General features: G+C 48.3%; 1 protein-coding gene across 1 annotated transcript in view; it reads left to right on the top strand.

Moving 5' to 3' along the window:
* Positions 1-14,254, top strand: part of ABCC2 (ATP binding cassette subfamily C member 2) — a 59,217-nt gene extending 44,963 nt beyond the window's left edge. The window contains 9 exon segments of the mRNA XM_006756565.2: positions 509-664; positions 2,254-2,453; positions 4,168-4,261; positions 6,327-6,428; positions 6,855-6,998; positions 7,734-7,892; positions 9,057-9,223; positions 12,410-12,604; positions 13,610-14,254. Coding sequence (XP_006756628.1) covers positions 509-664; positions 2,254-2,453; positions 4,168-4,261; positions 6,327-6,428; positions 6,855-6,998; positions 7,734-7,892; positions 9,057-9,223; positions 12,410-12,604; positions 13,610-13,739 — 1,347 coding nt within the window. The 3' untranslated portion in view covers positions 13,740-14,254.
* The last annotated feature ends 407 nt before the right edge of the window (positions 14,255-14,661 follow it).

Below are 14,661 nucleotides of genomic sequence, written 5' to 3'. Positions count from 1 at the left end.
GGGAGTTGCAGGGGGAGGCGGCCGTGAGAGGTGACAGGGCTTCTTCACTGGAGCCTCCAAAAAAATGTTTATCGAATGGTTGTTATATGCCAGGCTCTGTTCTAGGTAATCAACAGAACGAGGCCCTGTGTAAAGTTGGAATAATTGAACTGATTTGGTTCTAGCGGGGCTTACCTTGTAAGGCTCTATTAACTTAGGGTGGTTACGAATGGTTTCATAAATTTGACAAATGGGAATTTCACTGAAAATAGTAAAAACCTTTGACAAATCTATTAAAGGATGACTACCATATCTGTTTGGAATGATTTAGGAAGATAGAGAAATTATAGAAATAAGATTTGTTGTTAGCGTGAGCAGAACAGTCTATTGCAAATGAATATCATGAAATGCTTACATGAAGGAATCACTGAGATCTCAGAATTGAGCAAGTTTCCTGCTGGGATCAGGGAAATCTAAAATGCCATAGGGACTCATTAATGCACCATCTCGCCTAATTACGTGTTCCCAGGATATTTCCACCGTGGACGACACGCTCCCTGTGTCCTTGCGCAGCTGGATTCTGTGCTTCCTGGGGATCATGAGCACCCTGTTCATGATCTGCTTGGCCACTCCAGCCTTCATCATCATCGTCATTCCTCTCGGCATAATTTATGTGTCTGTTCAGGTAGGTTTGGAAATGGCTGGGTCTCCTTTCCTCTCTACACATAAAAGCCCAGGCTCCTTCCTGCGAACCTTCTCTTTTGTTCATTGCTAGGCACTCACTCCTCTCCAGCATCTTCGTCATTTACTCCTGTATTGATAGCCCCAGGAGCCCACAGGCCCCTGTCGGAAGCTGAAGTATCAGCACCAAGTAGTGTATGGGTCACAGCAGAGCTCACCTTCACTGCAGTCCCACGAGAAGCTTAACGGGGCATATTTATGTTTAGGTCCAAGACCACTGTGAGGTTGGCTCTGTTCCTCACCAACCTCAGATCTTTCCACCATCCTCTTCCTCTGGGCTTCTCTCATCATTCCGCTAGCCAGAGGGGAGGCTGGAGGCTTCTGTCCTATTCCGATGTAGGCTGTGGCCATCAGGGTGAAGAACATCGCTAAGAATCCTGAAACACCAATCATAAAAATATATGCACCCCTGTGTTCATAGCAGCACAATAGCCAAGTGTCCATTCATAGGTGAGTGTATAAAAAAGAAGTGGTACATTTTTACCATGGAATACTATGCAGCTGTAAAAAAGAAGGATCCCTTACCTCTTAAGACAGCATGTAGGGCCCTAGCTGGTTTGGCTCAGTGAACAGAGCATCAGTCTGTGGACTGAAGGGTCCCAGGTTTGATTCCAGTCAAGGGCACATGTGCAGGTTGGCGGCTCGATCATCCCCTGTAAGGGGTGTGCAGGAGGCAGCCAATCAATGATTCTCTCTCACCATTGATGTTTCTATCTCTCTCTCCCTTTCCCTTTCTCTCTGAAATCAATAAAACTATATTTAAAAAATAAAGAAGACAGCATGTAGGGACCTGGAGAGCATTATGCTAAGCAAAATAAGCCAGTCACAGAAAGACAAACATCACATGATCTCACTCATATGTGGAACCTAATGGACAAAATAAACTGATGAACAAAATAGATCCAGAGACATTAAAACATGCAACAGACTGACAAATTTCAGAGGGAAGTAGATGAGTGAGAAGATATTAACCAAAGAATTTATATGTATATACTAGAGGCCTGGTGACAAAATTTGTGCACCGGGGCAGGGGGATCCCCTCAGCCCAGCCTTCACCCTCTCCAATCTGGGACCCCTTGGGGATGTCCGACTCCCTCTCACAATCCGGGACTGCTAGCTCTCCCTCCTCCAGCTGGTCACAGGCATCTGGGACCCGTACTTCCCTTCCTCTGGCCAGCCGCAGGTACCCAGGACCAAGGCCTAGCTGGTCCCCATTCCTCTCTCCCCAGTGTTGAGTGTCTGAGCCATTAAGACGTGACGGTGTGAGGGCATGATGACCATTTACATATTAGCTCTTTATTATATAGGATGCATAACTCAGGGACAGACAATAGTCTGTAGTGAAGGCCTGGGGAGGGGGTGGGTGCGCGGTGGAGGGAGTCAGTGGAGGGAAAATGGGGGACTTCTGTAATACTTTCAACACTAAAGATACATTTTCAAAAAGGGTGAAGAATATTGGGTCATGGCCACAAGGGAAGCGGTGCGGCATATGTGACATGATTGTGTGACTAACTCATTACTTTTGGGGTCCAGATATTTTATGTGGCCACTTCCCGCCAGCTGAGGCGTTTGGACTCAGTCACCAGGTCCCCACTCTACTCTTTCTTCAGTGAGACCGTGTCGGGTTTGCCTGTCATCCGTGCATTTCAGCACCAGCAACGATTTCTAAAACACAGTGAGGAGTTGATTGACACTAACCAGAAATGTGTCTATTCCTGGATTATCTCCAACAGGTGAGGCTTCCCTGGGTATTTACCCAAATGTGTGCTTTGGGGTTCTGCACGTTGGACATTAGCTGCAGGGGAACAGACATGGCCAATGATATGAAAGTCACTCTCGCCAAGCACGCCTATTATGTAAGTAGAGAGAAGAAAGCTGAGCTTTGGAGTCAGAGGCTGGGTCCCTGTGCCTGCTCTGCCATTTACCAAGCTAGGGAATTGCCTCCACCTCTCTAAGGGAAGCCTCATTTTTTTTTCCACAATGGCTGGAACACAGCCTCTATCACAGGCGTTGGTGCAAGTCAAATGACCTCTGTGAGCACCGTGTGACCCAGGTGCTACACAAGTGTTGGGTGACCTGGGCGTTCTCTGTTTGCTTCCCTGGGAGTGAATGTGGGATTCTCCACAGGCAGGGAAACTCTTTGTAGGGTGGTGGGAAAAGAAGCTGGAGAGAGGAGAACTGGGAATTTTCAGGGAAAGCCAATGAAAAGTTCATATCCTGTGGGGTGAATCCCCGAGAAAGGTGAGCATTCTTCACTTCTCCGGCATCACGGGACCCTGGCAAAAAGTGGTAGGTCCTTGAAGGAAGAAGGTTTTGTAGAGGAAGTGAAAATTCTCGAGTGCCTTCCACATTGTCTTGAGATATGAAGGGCAGGCTCATGATCTCAGTATTAGTTGGAACATGGAGAGGTCAGGATTTTGATTGTAAAGATATTTGATTTCTTAGGTACGTTTCAAGAAGGAAATAGGCATATAGATCATTCCTATTGGATGCTCATTGTAAATATGCATCATATTTATATGTACAATGCTAGATTTACTGGTTCAAATTTCTTTAAGTACGTTTTATTTGGAAAAGTCAATTTTATAGAAAATAGATTTTTATTGATTTCAGAGAGGACGGGAGAGGGGGGGGGAGAGAGAGAGAGAGAGAGAGAGAGAGAGAGAGAGAGAGAGAGAAACATTAATGATAAGAGAGGATTGTTGGTCAGCTGCCTCCTGCATGCCCCCACTGGGGATCAGGCCCACAACCCAGGCATGCACCCTGACCGGGAATCAAAACGTGACCTCCTGGTACACAGGTCAATGCTCAACTACTGAGCCAAGTCAATTTTTATAAATTATGTCTATCTCTGTCCTACTCGGTTCTCTGCAGTTGATCACTGTATGATCAAGTTGCACCTAACCTCTCCCCCACGCCCTCCCCCATCTCTTCTCTACCTTTTCAAATCATGAAATCAGACAGGATACATTGAGCCCTGCTGTGATGTTACATGTGGATTATCTCTGGCATTATTCCCCTTGCCTAATCAGAAGAAATCACTTGAAACATTTGTTAAAAATACAGGTTCCCGACCCCCATTCTATGCCCCTTGAGTGAGAATCTCTTGGGGAAGAGTCCAAACATTTTTTTTTGCATCGTTTTGTATATTCTTAACAATTGCCCCAGATGATTCTTAGGATTTGGCAAGTTTGGGAGACATTGAACCATAGGATTCCCTTAGTTTAGGAAACTCTTCTAGTATCTTTAAAATGCAATTTATTTTCTAAAATTCAACTTGAAAGACTTTAGGAACACCTGGTATAGTCAAGTCAAAGCACCTGCTAAGAACACCATTCTACCAACTTGAGCCCCCTGAGAATGTTCTAGAAACATCTATGCTGCTAGGTAAGGTAAGAAAGTGGATACCTCTTGGTAACACCCCTCTCTGGTTCTGTTGTCCCACAGGTGGCTTGCAGTTCGTCTGGAGCTGGTTGGGAACCTGATTGTCTTCTTTTCATCCTTGATGATAGTTATTTACACACTTTCTAAATAGGTTTCAGTGTCATCTGGACATAAATGTTGTTGCCCTTGGGAGTTAAGAAAGCAATTTCATATGATTCAACCGAACAGTTCCTTGTCTCTTTGCCTCTTTGCTTGATTCTAGTCGAAAGAGAGAGTAACTGAGTTTCTTTCCCATAATATAGCAGTAACCAGAAAGTCTTTTGAACAAATAACTTCTATGATTGTTTTTCTTAGATCACAGAATAATTGAAGGTAATTCCAATAAAGAACAGAGGGCCCAATAAAACTATCTATTACATCCCCAGTGTGGCTAGGGGATAAATGTTCAGATATTATTTCCTAGCACCTAAGACAGTGGTTGGCACTACAGTAAATATTCAATAAGTGATACTCATTAAATGAGTCATTGGGCCATCTTTCATGGTATCTCTTTGAACTAATATACCGGAGGTTTGCATAGCTACCAGCACACTCTACATGGCTCTGTCTTCAGAAGTTAATGAGGCCCAAGGTGGTCACAGCGGGCACCAAAAGGACCCTGTTGTTCACCAGAATGCCACTCGGTTTGTGCCACTGCTTCTCCCTCCACCCATTTCTAGGCTTAATAACCCAGGAGAGATGGGGCAAGGAATTAGAGAATTTCTGTACTGAACCAAAGCATAAGCATTCAACATCAAAAGTTTCATGTGGTTCAGCCTACACAAAGCGGTTACTCTGAGTCCCCATGACCCCGTGCTCTCCTCTCTAACCACCATTCACTCAATAGAAACACCCAGGTTTGAGTCTTTGCCTGAATGAAGCCTGCATATGAGTAATCTGCAGATTCCCCAGCCTCTAGACTGGCCAAGGTCATGACAGCCCTCTTACTGGTGGTTAGATACATCTTTGTAATGGCAGGAAGGCAGCTGTTGTTTACTCTGGTAAAGGAGGATGAGGACCCATATGGATGTCCCACCTTGTGGGATGGGTTCTAAATGGAGCTGTTGTTCATTGAGAGCAGAGAGAAGCAGCAGCTTTTTGGAAGGCCTTTTCCTACCTTGTGTCTTTTCTTTCTTTTTTTAAAAATATATTTTATTGATTTTTCACAGAGAGGAAGAGGGATAGAGAGTTAGAAACATCGATGAGAGAGAAACATTGATCAGCTGCCTCCTGCACACTCCCCACTGGGCATGTGCCCGCAACTAAGGTACATGCCCTTGACCGGAATCGAACCCGGGACCTTTCAGTCCGCAGGCCGACGCTCTATCCACTGAGCCAAACCAGTTAGGGCTCTTTTTTTTTTTTAACATGTTTTTATTGATTTCAGAGAGGAAGAGAGAGGGAGAGAGAGATAGAAACATCAATGATGAGAGAGAATGATTGACTGGCTGCCTCCTGCACGCCCCACACTGGGATTCGAGCCCGCAACCAGAACATGTGTCCTGACGGAATCGAACCACGACCTCCTGATTCATGAGTCGACTCTCAACCACTGACCATGCTGACTGGGCCCTTGTTTCTTTTCTTATGCTTCCCCATTTGCAGAAGGCCCACCACCCTTCCCACAAAGAACAGTAGGCTTACAGACAGGAGGGCCAAGTGTTGCCCTAACTGGTTTGGCTCAGTGGATAGAGCGACAGCCTGTGGACTGAAGGGCCCCAGGTTCAATTCCGGTCAAGGGCATGTACCTTGGTTGCAGGCACATCCTCAGTAGCGGGTGTGCAGGAGGCAGCTGATCGATGTTTCTCTCTCATCGATGTTTCTAACTCACTATCCCTCTCCCTTCCTCTCTGTAAAAAATCAATAAAAAATATTTTTTTAAAAAGAGGGCCAAGGGTCGGTCCCACTCCACCAAAGCCAGCTTCTCTAGCCCCAGTTGTAGCCCAAACTCAGCCCAGACACCCTTTCGTGTGAGCAGCACACAGTTGTCCTCCAGCCATTTGATACCCTGGTCTCCGTTCCCCCCCAAAGAGGTGAACGTTGGTACTTTCACGCCCCTGGCTCCCTTGCAGAGCTCGGCATAATGCTGGGTGCAACGTAGGCACGGGATTGACCTTGTGGTTTGACGAGTTCCATTGGTTTCTGAGCCTGACATGATCTCTGGTCTTCCGGTTTTCCTGTAGATCACACAAACCTTAAACTGGCTGGTGAGGATGACCTCAGAAGTCGAGACCAACATTGTGGCTGTTGAGCGAATAAATGAGTACATAAATGTGGAAAATGAGGTAGGAGGGCATTGGGGGAAGGCAAAGAAAAAGGTGTGGGTCCCTTGAGAGAGCCTCTTCTCCTGGCCTAGAAGATGTGGTGGCTATAAAGGTCCTCCTAAAAGTTTCCCCTGTTCTAACTCAAATGGCCCAATTTCCTGAAACTTAGAGTAGGAAATGGTTTGGGGGAAGTCAGGTGTTGGAAGGTGCCACGTTGAATGGTGGCTTCACTCTGGAGGTCCACCGAGCAAACCTGTGGGATAGGGTTTCTTGGATTGAATATGGTAGGAACCTCTGGAAGTCCCAGTCTAGTTCAGGCTATTGAATGCAGGTGCCCCGGTGGCTGGGACACGGCTACCTTTCTACTGCTCTGCGACCTGAGTCCCACGGGCGCTGTTCAGCGAGCTGGCTCCATGTAAGGCGCTTCTCCTCCTGTCTCCCCGCCAGGCACCCTGGGTGACTGAGAAGAGGCCCCCAGCAGGTTGGCCCAGCAAAGGGGAGATTCAGTTTAACAACTACCAAGTACGGTACCGGCCTGAGCTGGATCTGGTGCTGAAAGGGATCACTTGTGACATCAGGAGCCAGGAGAAGGTAGGTGGAGCCGAAGAAAGGCCTAGATGTGAGTCCTTGTGATGAGAGGACTGTTGGACACAGAGGTGGTGACCACCTGGGCTCTGGGCTGTCATCATTTGGTAGAGCGACAGGATGGGGCACTTTCTCCTGGGGCAATGTAAGGACACAGTGCCACCACCAGAGGGCAGGATATCCACATGGGATCAATTAGACTTACTGGGCTGTAAGGGCTTTCTGCTCAGTCCTGCCCTGCCCTCTTGCACCCCCCCTCCCCACCCCCACTTGCTTCTCCAGTAGCTGAGGAGGGCTCATTTCCTGAAAGGGCTGGGGCAGGCAGAGGAGATCAGGAAACACGTGGCGTGGGGGAAGAACTGGTAAGAACAATGTGGAGGTTCTCCCTGTAGAGAGAACAGCTTAGTTCTCCTTCCGGTTGGCAAAGTCCTGCACCCTCGTTGGGTGTCCTTGTTCCCTGAGGACTTGGGGTCTGATGTAGGGCCAGAAAATACCTGGGGACAAATCTGAGGTCCAGGTCAGGGTCTGGTTCTCAGCTGATGGCAGGCCCAGTCCTTCCAATAGTAATTGTAGTACAGCTGCTGATGTGCCCATTTCCAACAATCACTGTAGTTCTCAGCAAGCACATTTAGGAGGTGGGATGGAACAGCCCTCTTCTCCTCCTCTCTCTACCCGCCCCAGGCTAAATGTTTATCCACCATGAATTATATGGTGAACTAACTGCAAAGGATCTCTTTACAGATCGGTGTGGTGGGCAGGACAGGAGCTGGGAAGTCATCCCTGACAAACAGCCTCTTCAGAATCCTAGAGGCTTCCGGTGGCCAGATCATCATTGATGGGGTAGATATCGCTTCCATTGGGCTCCACGACCTCCGAGAGAAACTGACCATCATCCCCCAGGTGAGCTCTAGAACTTACTCTGCCCCACTTGGGCGGGAGGCGGGGGCGGGGCAATGGTGGGGGGACAGGTGGGAGGGAGGGAAGAGAGAGAGGCACATCAACAATGAGAGAGAATCATTGATTGGCTACCTCCTGCACGCCCCCTACTGGAGATCCAGCCCACAGCCTGAGCATGCGCCCTGATCTGGAATTGAACCGTGACCTTCTGGTTCATAGGTCGACGGTCAACCACTGAGCCACACGACCTGGGCTGTGCATCTTCTTCTTGATGTAGATTCCATTAGCAGTGCCATTTCTGCAGTCGACCCGGGGCCTCTGAGCTAGTTCCCTAAGACACACTGTTTCCAGAACTTACAAAAATAAGTTCTGCGTGTTTTGCCCATATGCTTGTGTGGCTGCCGGTATCCAGTCAGTAGGTGGCAGCAACACAACAGGAGTCAAAGAAAGCAGATGATTACTTAGCTTTTCTATAGCCCATCACGGTTTGCAAGACCCTTTGCAATCAGCATTAGCAGTTTTGCCACTGAAGCTTGAAACCATTAAGCTTTATATGCCCCATTTGATATGGTTAGCAGACAGGGGAGGGAGTTTGCTGCAGATTTCTGTCAGCAAGCCCACACTTGGTGCATCAGCAAGAAACGCTTCCCCGGGGCTTCCTCTCTGGACCTCACCAAAAAGGACTGCCCTGGGGGCCTCTCGGTGATGTGTGGGTCCTCTGCTCACTCAGCCAGGCTTCGGGGGTGGGTTCGGTGTGTCTGGTGTTTGCTCAGTTTCATGCACTCTCTCCTCCAGCCTCTCCAAAGGCCTCGTGAATTCTTCCCCCGGGACTGTGCCGCCCTCGATCCCTCCCCCTCCACACCATGAGTCTTCATTTGGGAGTGTGGGAGGTTCTTTTTACTTTTTAAAGAGGTGCTGAGGCAATTTTGGAAATCCATAAGTGCATCTCAGAATGAAAAGCAAAACAACAGAAAACAAACGAAGGATTCCTCCTACTCCTGTGCCTAGCTCCCCGCTGGCCGCCACTCTAAACCTGACAAAAGCCTGGCCACGAACCAGCTTTCCCTCCCAGGCCCGTCCTATCCTACCCACTTTCTCCTGGCCACAAGGGCGGCTAGTCCTGGCCTGTCATTTGCCCCAGCAGCCCCTTCATCCCTTGACTTGCAGGATCCCGTCCTGTTCTCTGGAAGCCTGAGGGTGAATCTAGACCCTTTCAACAGCTACTCAGATGAGGAGGTTTGGAAGGCCCTGGAGCTGGTTCACCTCAAATCCTTTGTGGCCAACCTGCCACTTGGCTTGTCCCACGAGCTGACAGAGGCTGGTGACAACCTCAGGTAATGTTTCCTAACCCACTTCCCGCAGGCACTGAGAGGAGCCAGGGGAAGGACTCCGTTGTTCCTTGAGCCAGAGGTGCCTGGCATCCTGGATGGGCACCTCCAGGTCTAGTTCCGAATGTGTAAAGCGAACCGGCTGTGAAAATGACGTGAGAGAATAGGTGTGACACTCGTGAAAACCTTGGTTGGAATGTGTGCCCTCACGAGACATTTCACAAAGTGAGCCTACAGGTCCCCATCGGGGAGGGTTTGCTCTCAGCTGCTCACTGCAATCAGGATGGAAACGGTCCCGACGCCCGGTCCAACCCTGGAAGTCTGATTTCATGGTACGAGGTGTAGGCTGGACGTGGGAGTGCCAAAGGCTCCCCAGGGGTTGCTATGGGCCTCTCAGTTTGAGCAGCGCTGGTCGAAAGGCATGCGGATGACGGGGACTGGTATCCGCAGAGTTTGGGGGGCACCTGAAACACCTCAAACCAGCAGAGACCCCCCCCCAGCTTCCCCGTTCTCCTCACCTCTCCAGAGATTGTCTGTATATGTTGACGCTTCATACTTCTGGCCTTCACTATGTCTTTAAGAAGCTGTCCTGGCATTTTCCCTGTGAAAGCTGGGTCCCCCCCCACGCACACACACACACTGCAGGCCAGCCCTCAGCCACAGCCCGCTGCTCAGAGGTACTCCTTGCTGCAGTCCCAGGTGCCTTCAGAATGATGGGATGGGCCTGGACCATTAGCAGGTGTAGCTCATAAGAGAAGGGATGCTCAGTAACTCAATTAGTGCATCAGCAACTCTGGCTTCACCTGTGAACTTGTTAGAAAAGCAGGCTGTTGACCTGAGTCTGCATTTCAGTAAGATCCCCAGCTGATTTTTTGTGTATATTACAGTTTGAGAAACAATGACTAGAGCATTGATTTTTAACACGTTTTATTGAATTTTAGAGAGAGAAGATGGGAGAGGGAGAGAGAGAGAAACATCGATGTGAGAAGCATCAATCGGCTGCCTCCTGCACGCCCCCTACTGGGGATAGAGCCTGCAACCTGGGCACATGCCTTGACTGGCAATTCAACCAGTAACCTTTTGGTGCACGGGATGATGCCCAAGCAATCGAGCCACACTGGCCAGGGCAAGGGCATTAATTCTTTTTGTTGTTAATCCTCACCTGAGGATATTTTTCCATTGATTTTATTTTTTTTTTGAGAAAGAGAGAGAGAGAGAAAGGGAGGAGGAGAGACAGAGAGAGCATCGATGTGAGAGAGACACGTCGATTGGTTGCCTCCCTCCTGTGCCCAGACCCGGGCTGGGGATCCAGCCTGCAACTGTGGCACACGCCCTTGGCCAGAATTAAACCCAGGACCTTTCAGTCCACAGGCTGATGGTCTATCCACGGAGCCAAACTGGCTAGGCCCGGGCAAGAGCATTGATTCTTAACCGTGATGCAGACTAGAATCACTTCGTAATCTTTAAAAAAATAAAAAGTCCTAACTGTTTTGGTTCAGTGGGTAGAGTGTCAGCCCTTGGACTTAAGAGTCCTGGGTTCGATTCCGATCTAGGACATGTACCTTGGTTGCAGGCTAGATCCCCAGTAGGGAGCTTGCAGATGGCAGCTGATCGATGTTTCTCTCTCACTGATGTTCCTAACTCTCTATCCTTCTTCCTTCCTCTCTGTAAAAATCAATAAAAAATATATTTAAAAATCTCAGTGCCTAGACTGCAGCCCAGACCAGCTGAATCAGGGGCCCAGGTGACACTTGTAAGCTTTGATGTAGAAGGCATCATGTTTGCTTGTCCTCAGCAACAGAGCGAGGCACTAGCAGGACTGAAGTGGGCCTTTAGGCCTGTGAAATAGGCCATTCAGACATTCAGTCAACAAATGTACATTGAGCAGCTAGTACATGCAGGCACTGCAGGCACAGAGGAAGATGACACAGACCCACCCCTGGCCTAGTGCTTACAGCTTCATGGAGAAGACAGGCCTGTCCGCGTAAAGGCCAGGCAGTGAATGCTACAGACACTGCAGACACGTGGGGCCATGTGGGACCCTCTGGCAGGGTGGGGAGGGGTGAGCTTGATACTTTCGGTTTTTAAGAACCATCCTTCTCTGTCCACGCTGGGAGACACTTAAATAACATTCCCAGTGCCTAGATTTCAGACCTGGTTGGGAGGTATTGAAACTTAAATTTCTTTGATGAGTGATCAGAGATCAGAGATCCATCAGCTGGGAGAGAGAGGCGCTGCGGAGCCAGAGTGGTGCCTGGGCCTGTGACGTGAGGCCCAGCTGTACCAGGCGGGGGTTCGGTACAAGTTAAGGAAATTGCAGTTGCCTCTGTTTTTACAGAAAAAAAACCTGAAAGTTCATGTTGGGTGACTTCTCATCTCCTGCAGGAAATTTTCTCCGAGAATTACAGAGCTTTTAGTCTAGCCACCCTCTGCTTAATATGCTCCCGAATGGCCACAGCAGGGAAGAGCAATTAGCGAGCTACTGAATATTTCCTCCACATCATTTCCCAAAGCTTCTTTATGCGACTAAGAGGTCCAGTCTTCATTACCGGCTCTTCGCAAATTAAAGCGATTTGCATTTTACAAGCATATTCGAGTTCCACATACACTGCATCTCACACCAAGACATCATGTTCATTAGAGAGCTACGTCTCTAATCAAGGCAGAAGGCCTTGAACAAATAATTAGCTTTGAGACTAGAATTACACATTAAAATAACGAATGGATTTGCTAAGGCCACTGAGAAATGCCACTGGGGCATTCTGGCGAGATGTCACCTTATCTACTAGTAAATGGCGTCAGGTCCAACACTGCTGAAGTGAACTTGGGGCATCCATCTCCTTTTTTTGGAATTGTTGTTGGTGTACTGGGACATCCCTGTAGCCAAACGCAAAGCACTCTTCCTGGGCTAGTATTTCCCAAACTTGTCAAACATGGAATCACCTGGGGTGCTTATTAAAAATACACGTTCCCTGGCTCCTCCCCATTCTGACTGAGAAGTGTGGGGCCCACAAACGTAACATTTTAATTAGGTACGTGTGGTGGGCCTTCTAATTGATTGGGGAAGTTTGGCTGAGGCATCCTGGGGGGATTTAGGAGTGCGGCTTTGCAAAGTCTTACCGGCCCCCACATCCCTTCCCGGGTTAGTCCTTGGTCCTTGGGCTAATGCTTGATTTCTCCCATTGGCCGCAGCATCGGGCAGAAGCAGCTACTGTGCCTGGCCCGGGCTCTGCTTCGGAAATCCAAAATTCTGATCATGGATGAGGCCACCGCTGCAGTCGATCTAGAGACAGATCAGCTCATCCAGATAACCATCCGAAAGGAGTTCTCCCACTGCACGGCGATCACCATCGCCCACAGGCTGCACACCATCATGGACAGCGACAAGTGAGTGTGTGTGGGGGGGGAGGGCAGAGTTTGACAGACCCGGCTTAACGCTTTGTCAACAGTAATAGCATCAGCCCAGCTGGTGTGGCTCAGTGGCTGAGCACTGACCTAGGAACCAGGAGGTCACACTTCGATTCCCCGTCAGGGCACATACTCAGGTTGCTGGCTCAATTCCCTGTGTGGGTCCTGCTGTATATATTTATAGTAATAGCATCAGCCGTGAGATTTCTTACAGCAGAAGGATTAACTACCATCATTTTACTGATGAAGAAACAGAGGCTGAGAGATTTCAAGTAATTTGCCCAAAATTATACATCAAGTTAATGAAAAAGCCAACAGGGCTAAGGAAAGTGCCGTGAGGAAAAATGGAAAACTGTGTACAACCATAACCGAATATATTTATAGTAATAGCATCAGCCGTGAGATTTCTTACAGCAGAAGGATTAACTACCATCATTTTACTGATGAAGAAACAGAGGCTGAGAGATTTCAAGTAATTTGCCCAAAATTATACATCAAGTTAATGAAAAAGCCAACAGGGCTAAGGAAAGTGCCGTGAGGAAAAATGGAAAACTGTGTACAACCATAACCGAGTGCAGGGAGGTGGAGGTTCAAGCCATGAGTGGCAGACGCTGACCACAGACCTTCCGACTGAAGGTCTCAGCGGCTACCCCTGTAAACAGCTTTTTGTTCCTCGGGCGGAAGACATTCAAAATGGGGATAATGTCAGTCGTCTTAGACAGCGGGCAGGACAGGCTCCCTTAAACAACGTGTGTCTTTTTTTTAAAAAAAGCGGATGTACATGGACTCAGACTAAGCATACCCTTCCAGTTCGGCATACGTATGGAATTCACCCGTGTTGCTGCAGGTGCTGGGGTCCTTTCGCCCACCCTGCTTGGTAGCCTGGTCTGAATGATTTTACCGTGACTCAGTGCTGGCTGTTCTTACCAACGCCGAGATTTGAGATGCTGCTTCCTAAGGCTTGCCTTTCCTTCTTTGTTTCAGGGTAATGGTCCTAGACAACGGGAAGATTGTCGAGTTTGGCAGCCCCGAAGAGCTGCTGGCAAAACCTGGCCCCTTTTATTTTATGGCCAAAGAAGCTGGCATTGAGAATGCGAACAGCACCGCCCTCTGACAGGTCCCGTGGCTTAGAGAAGGACTAGAAGGATCATTCCTTATTTAATTTTATTTTGGGGAACTGTACCACACATTGAGGAGTGTGTGTAAAATGTACGTTTTAAAGAAGGATCAGAAGTGCATACCCGTGTCCCCACTCCCCAGGTTAAGGAAATGAATATCACCAGCTACATCAGAATCCTCTGATGGCCCCTTTGCTAGCCTGCTGCCTACCCCCAGAGATACCACTATCCTGAATCTCATAATTATTATCCCCTCGTTTTCCATTTTAGTTTTATCACTTTGTATGTATCTTCAAACAATGTGTATGTACCTTTTAAGAAACATATGCAATTTTTAAGAAACGTATGCAAATGGCCTGACTCATGCCGCCTGCATTCTTCTATGACTTTTCTTCAATATCACTTTTGAGATTTAGCCACGTTTGATGCTCAGTCGTGGGGTTAGTTTGCTCCCACTGCCACAGTTTATCCATTTTAATGTTCATCAGCAGTAGGGTTACATCTAGGGTGGTTGTTGTTTTTTTCCTGTGATGAATGCTACTATTATAAACATTCTATATATAATTCCTGACATACATGTGCAAGACTCTTTAGGGTATAATGTAGGAACGGGGAGTATGCACATATTTACATGCATATATTAGGTAACTAGAGGCCCAGTGCACAAACTTTGTTAACTGCGGGGGGGTCCCTTCAGCCCAGTCTGCACCCTGTCCAATCCGGGACCCCTCAGGGGATGTCCGACTGCTGGTTTAGGAAATAAATTGGCAGTCAGACATTCCTCTCACAATCTGGGACCACTGGCTCCTAACTGCTCATCTGCCTGCCTGCCTACCTGATTGCCCCTAACTGCCTCCTCTGCCAGCCTGATCACCCCTAACCATCCCCCTGCCAGCCTGATCGATGTCTAACTGCTCA

This window comes from Myotis davidii, unplaced genomic scaffold (genome assembly GCF_000327345.1).
Source record: "Myotis davidii unplaced genomic scaffold, ASM32734v1 scaffold332, whole genome shotgun sequence".
Taxonomy (NCBI): Eukaryota; Metazoa; Chordata; class Mammalia; order Chiroptera; family Vespertilionidae; genus Myotis; species Myotis davidii.
This window is presented reverse-complemented; position numbering and strand designations above follow the sequence as displayed.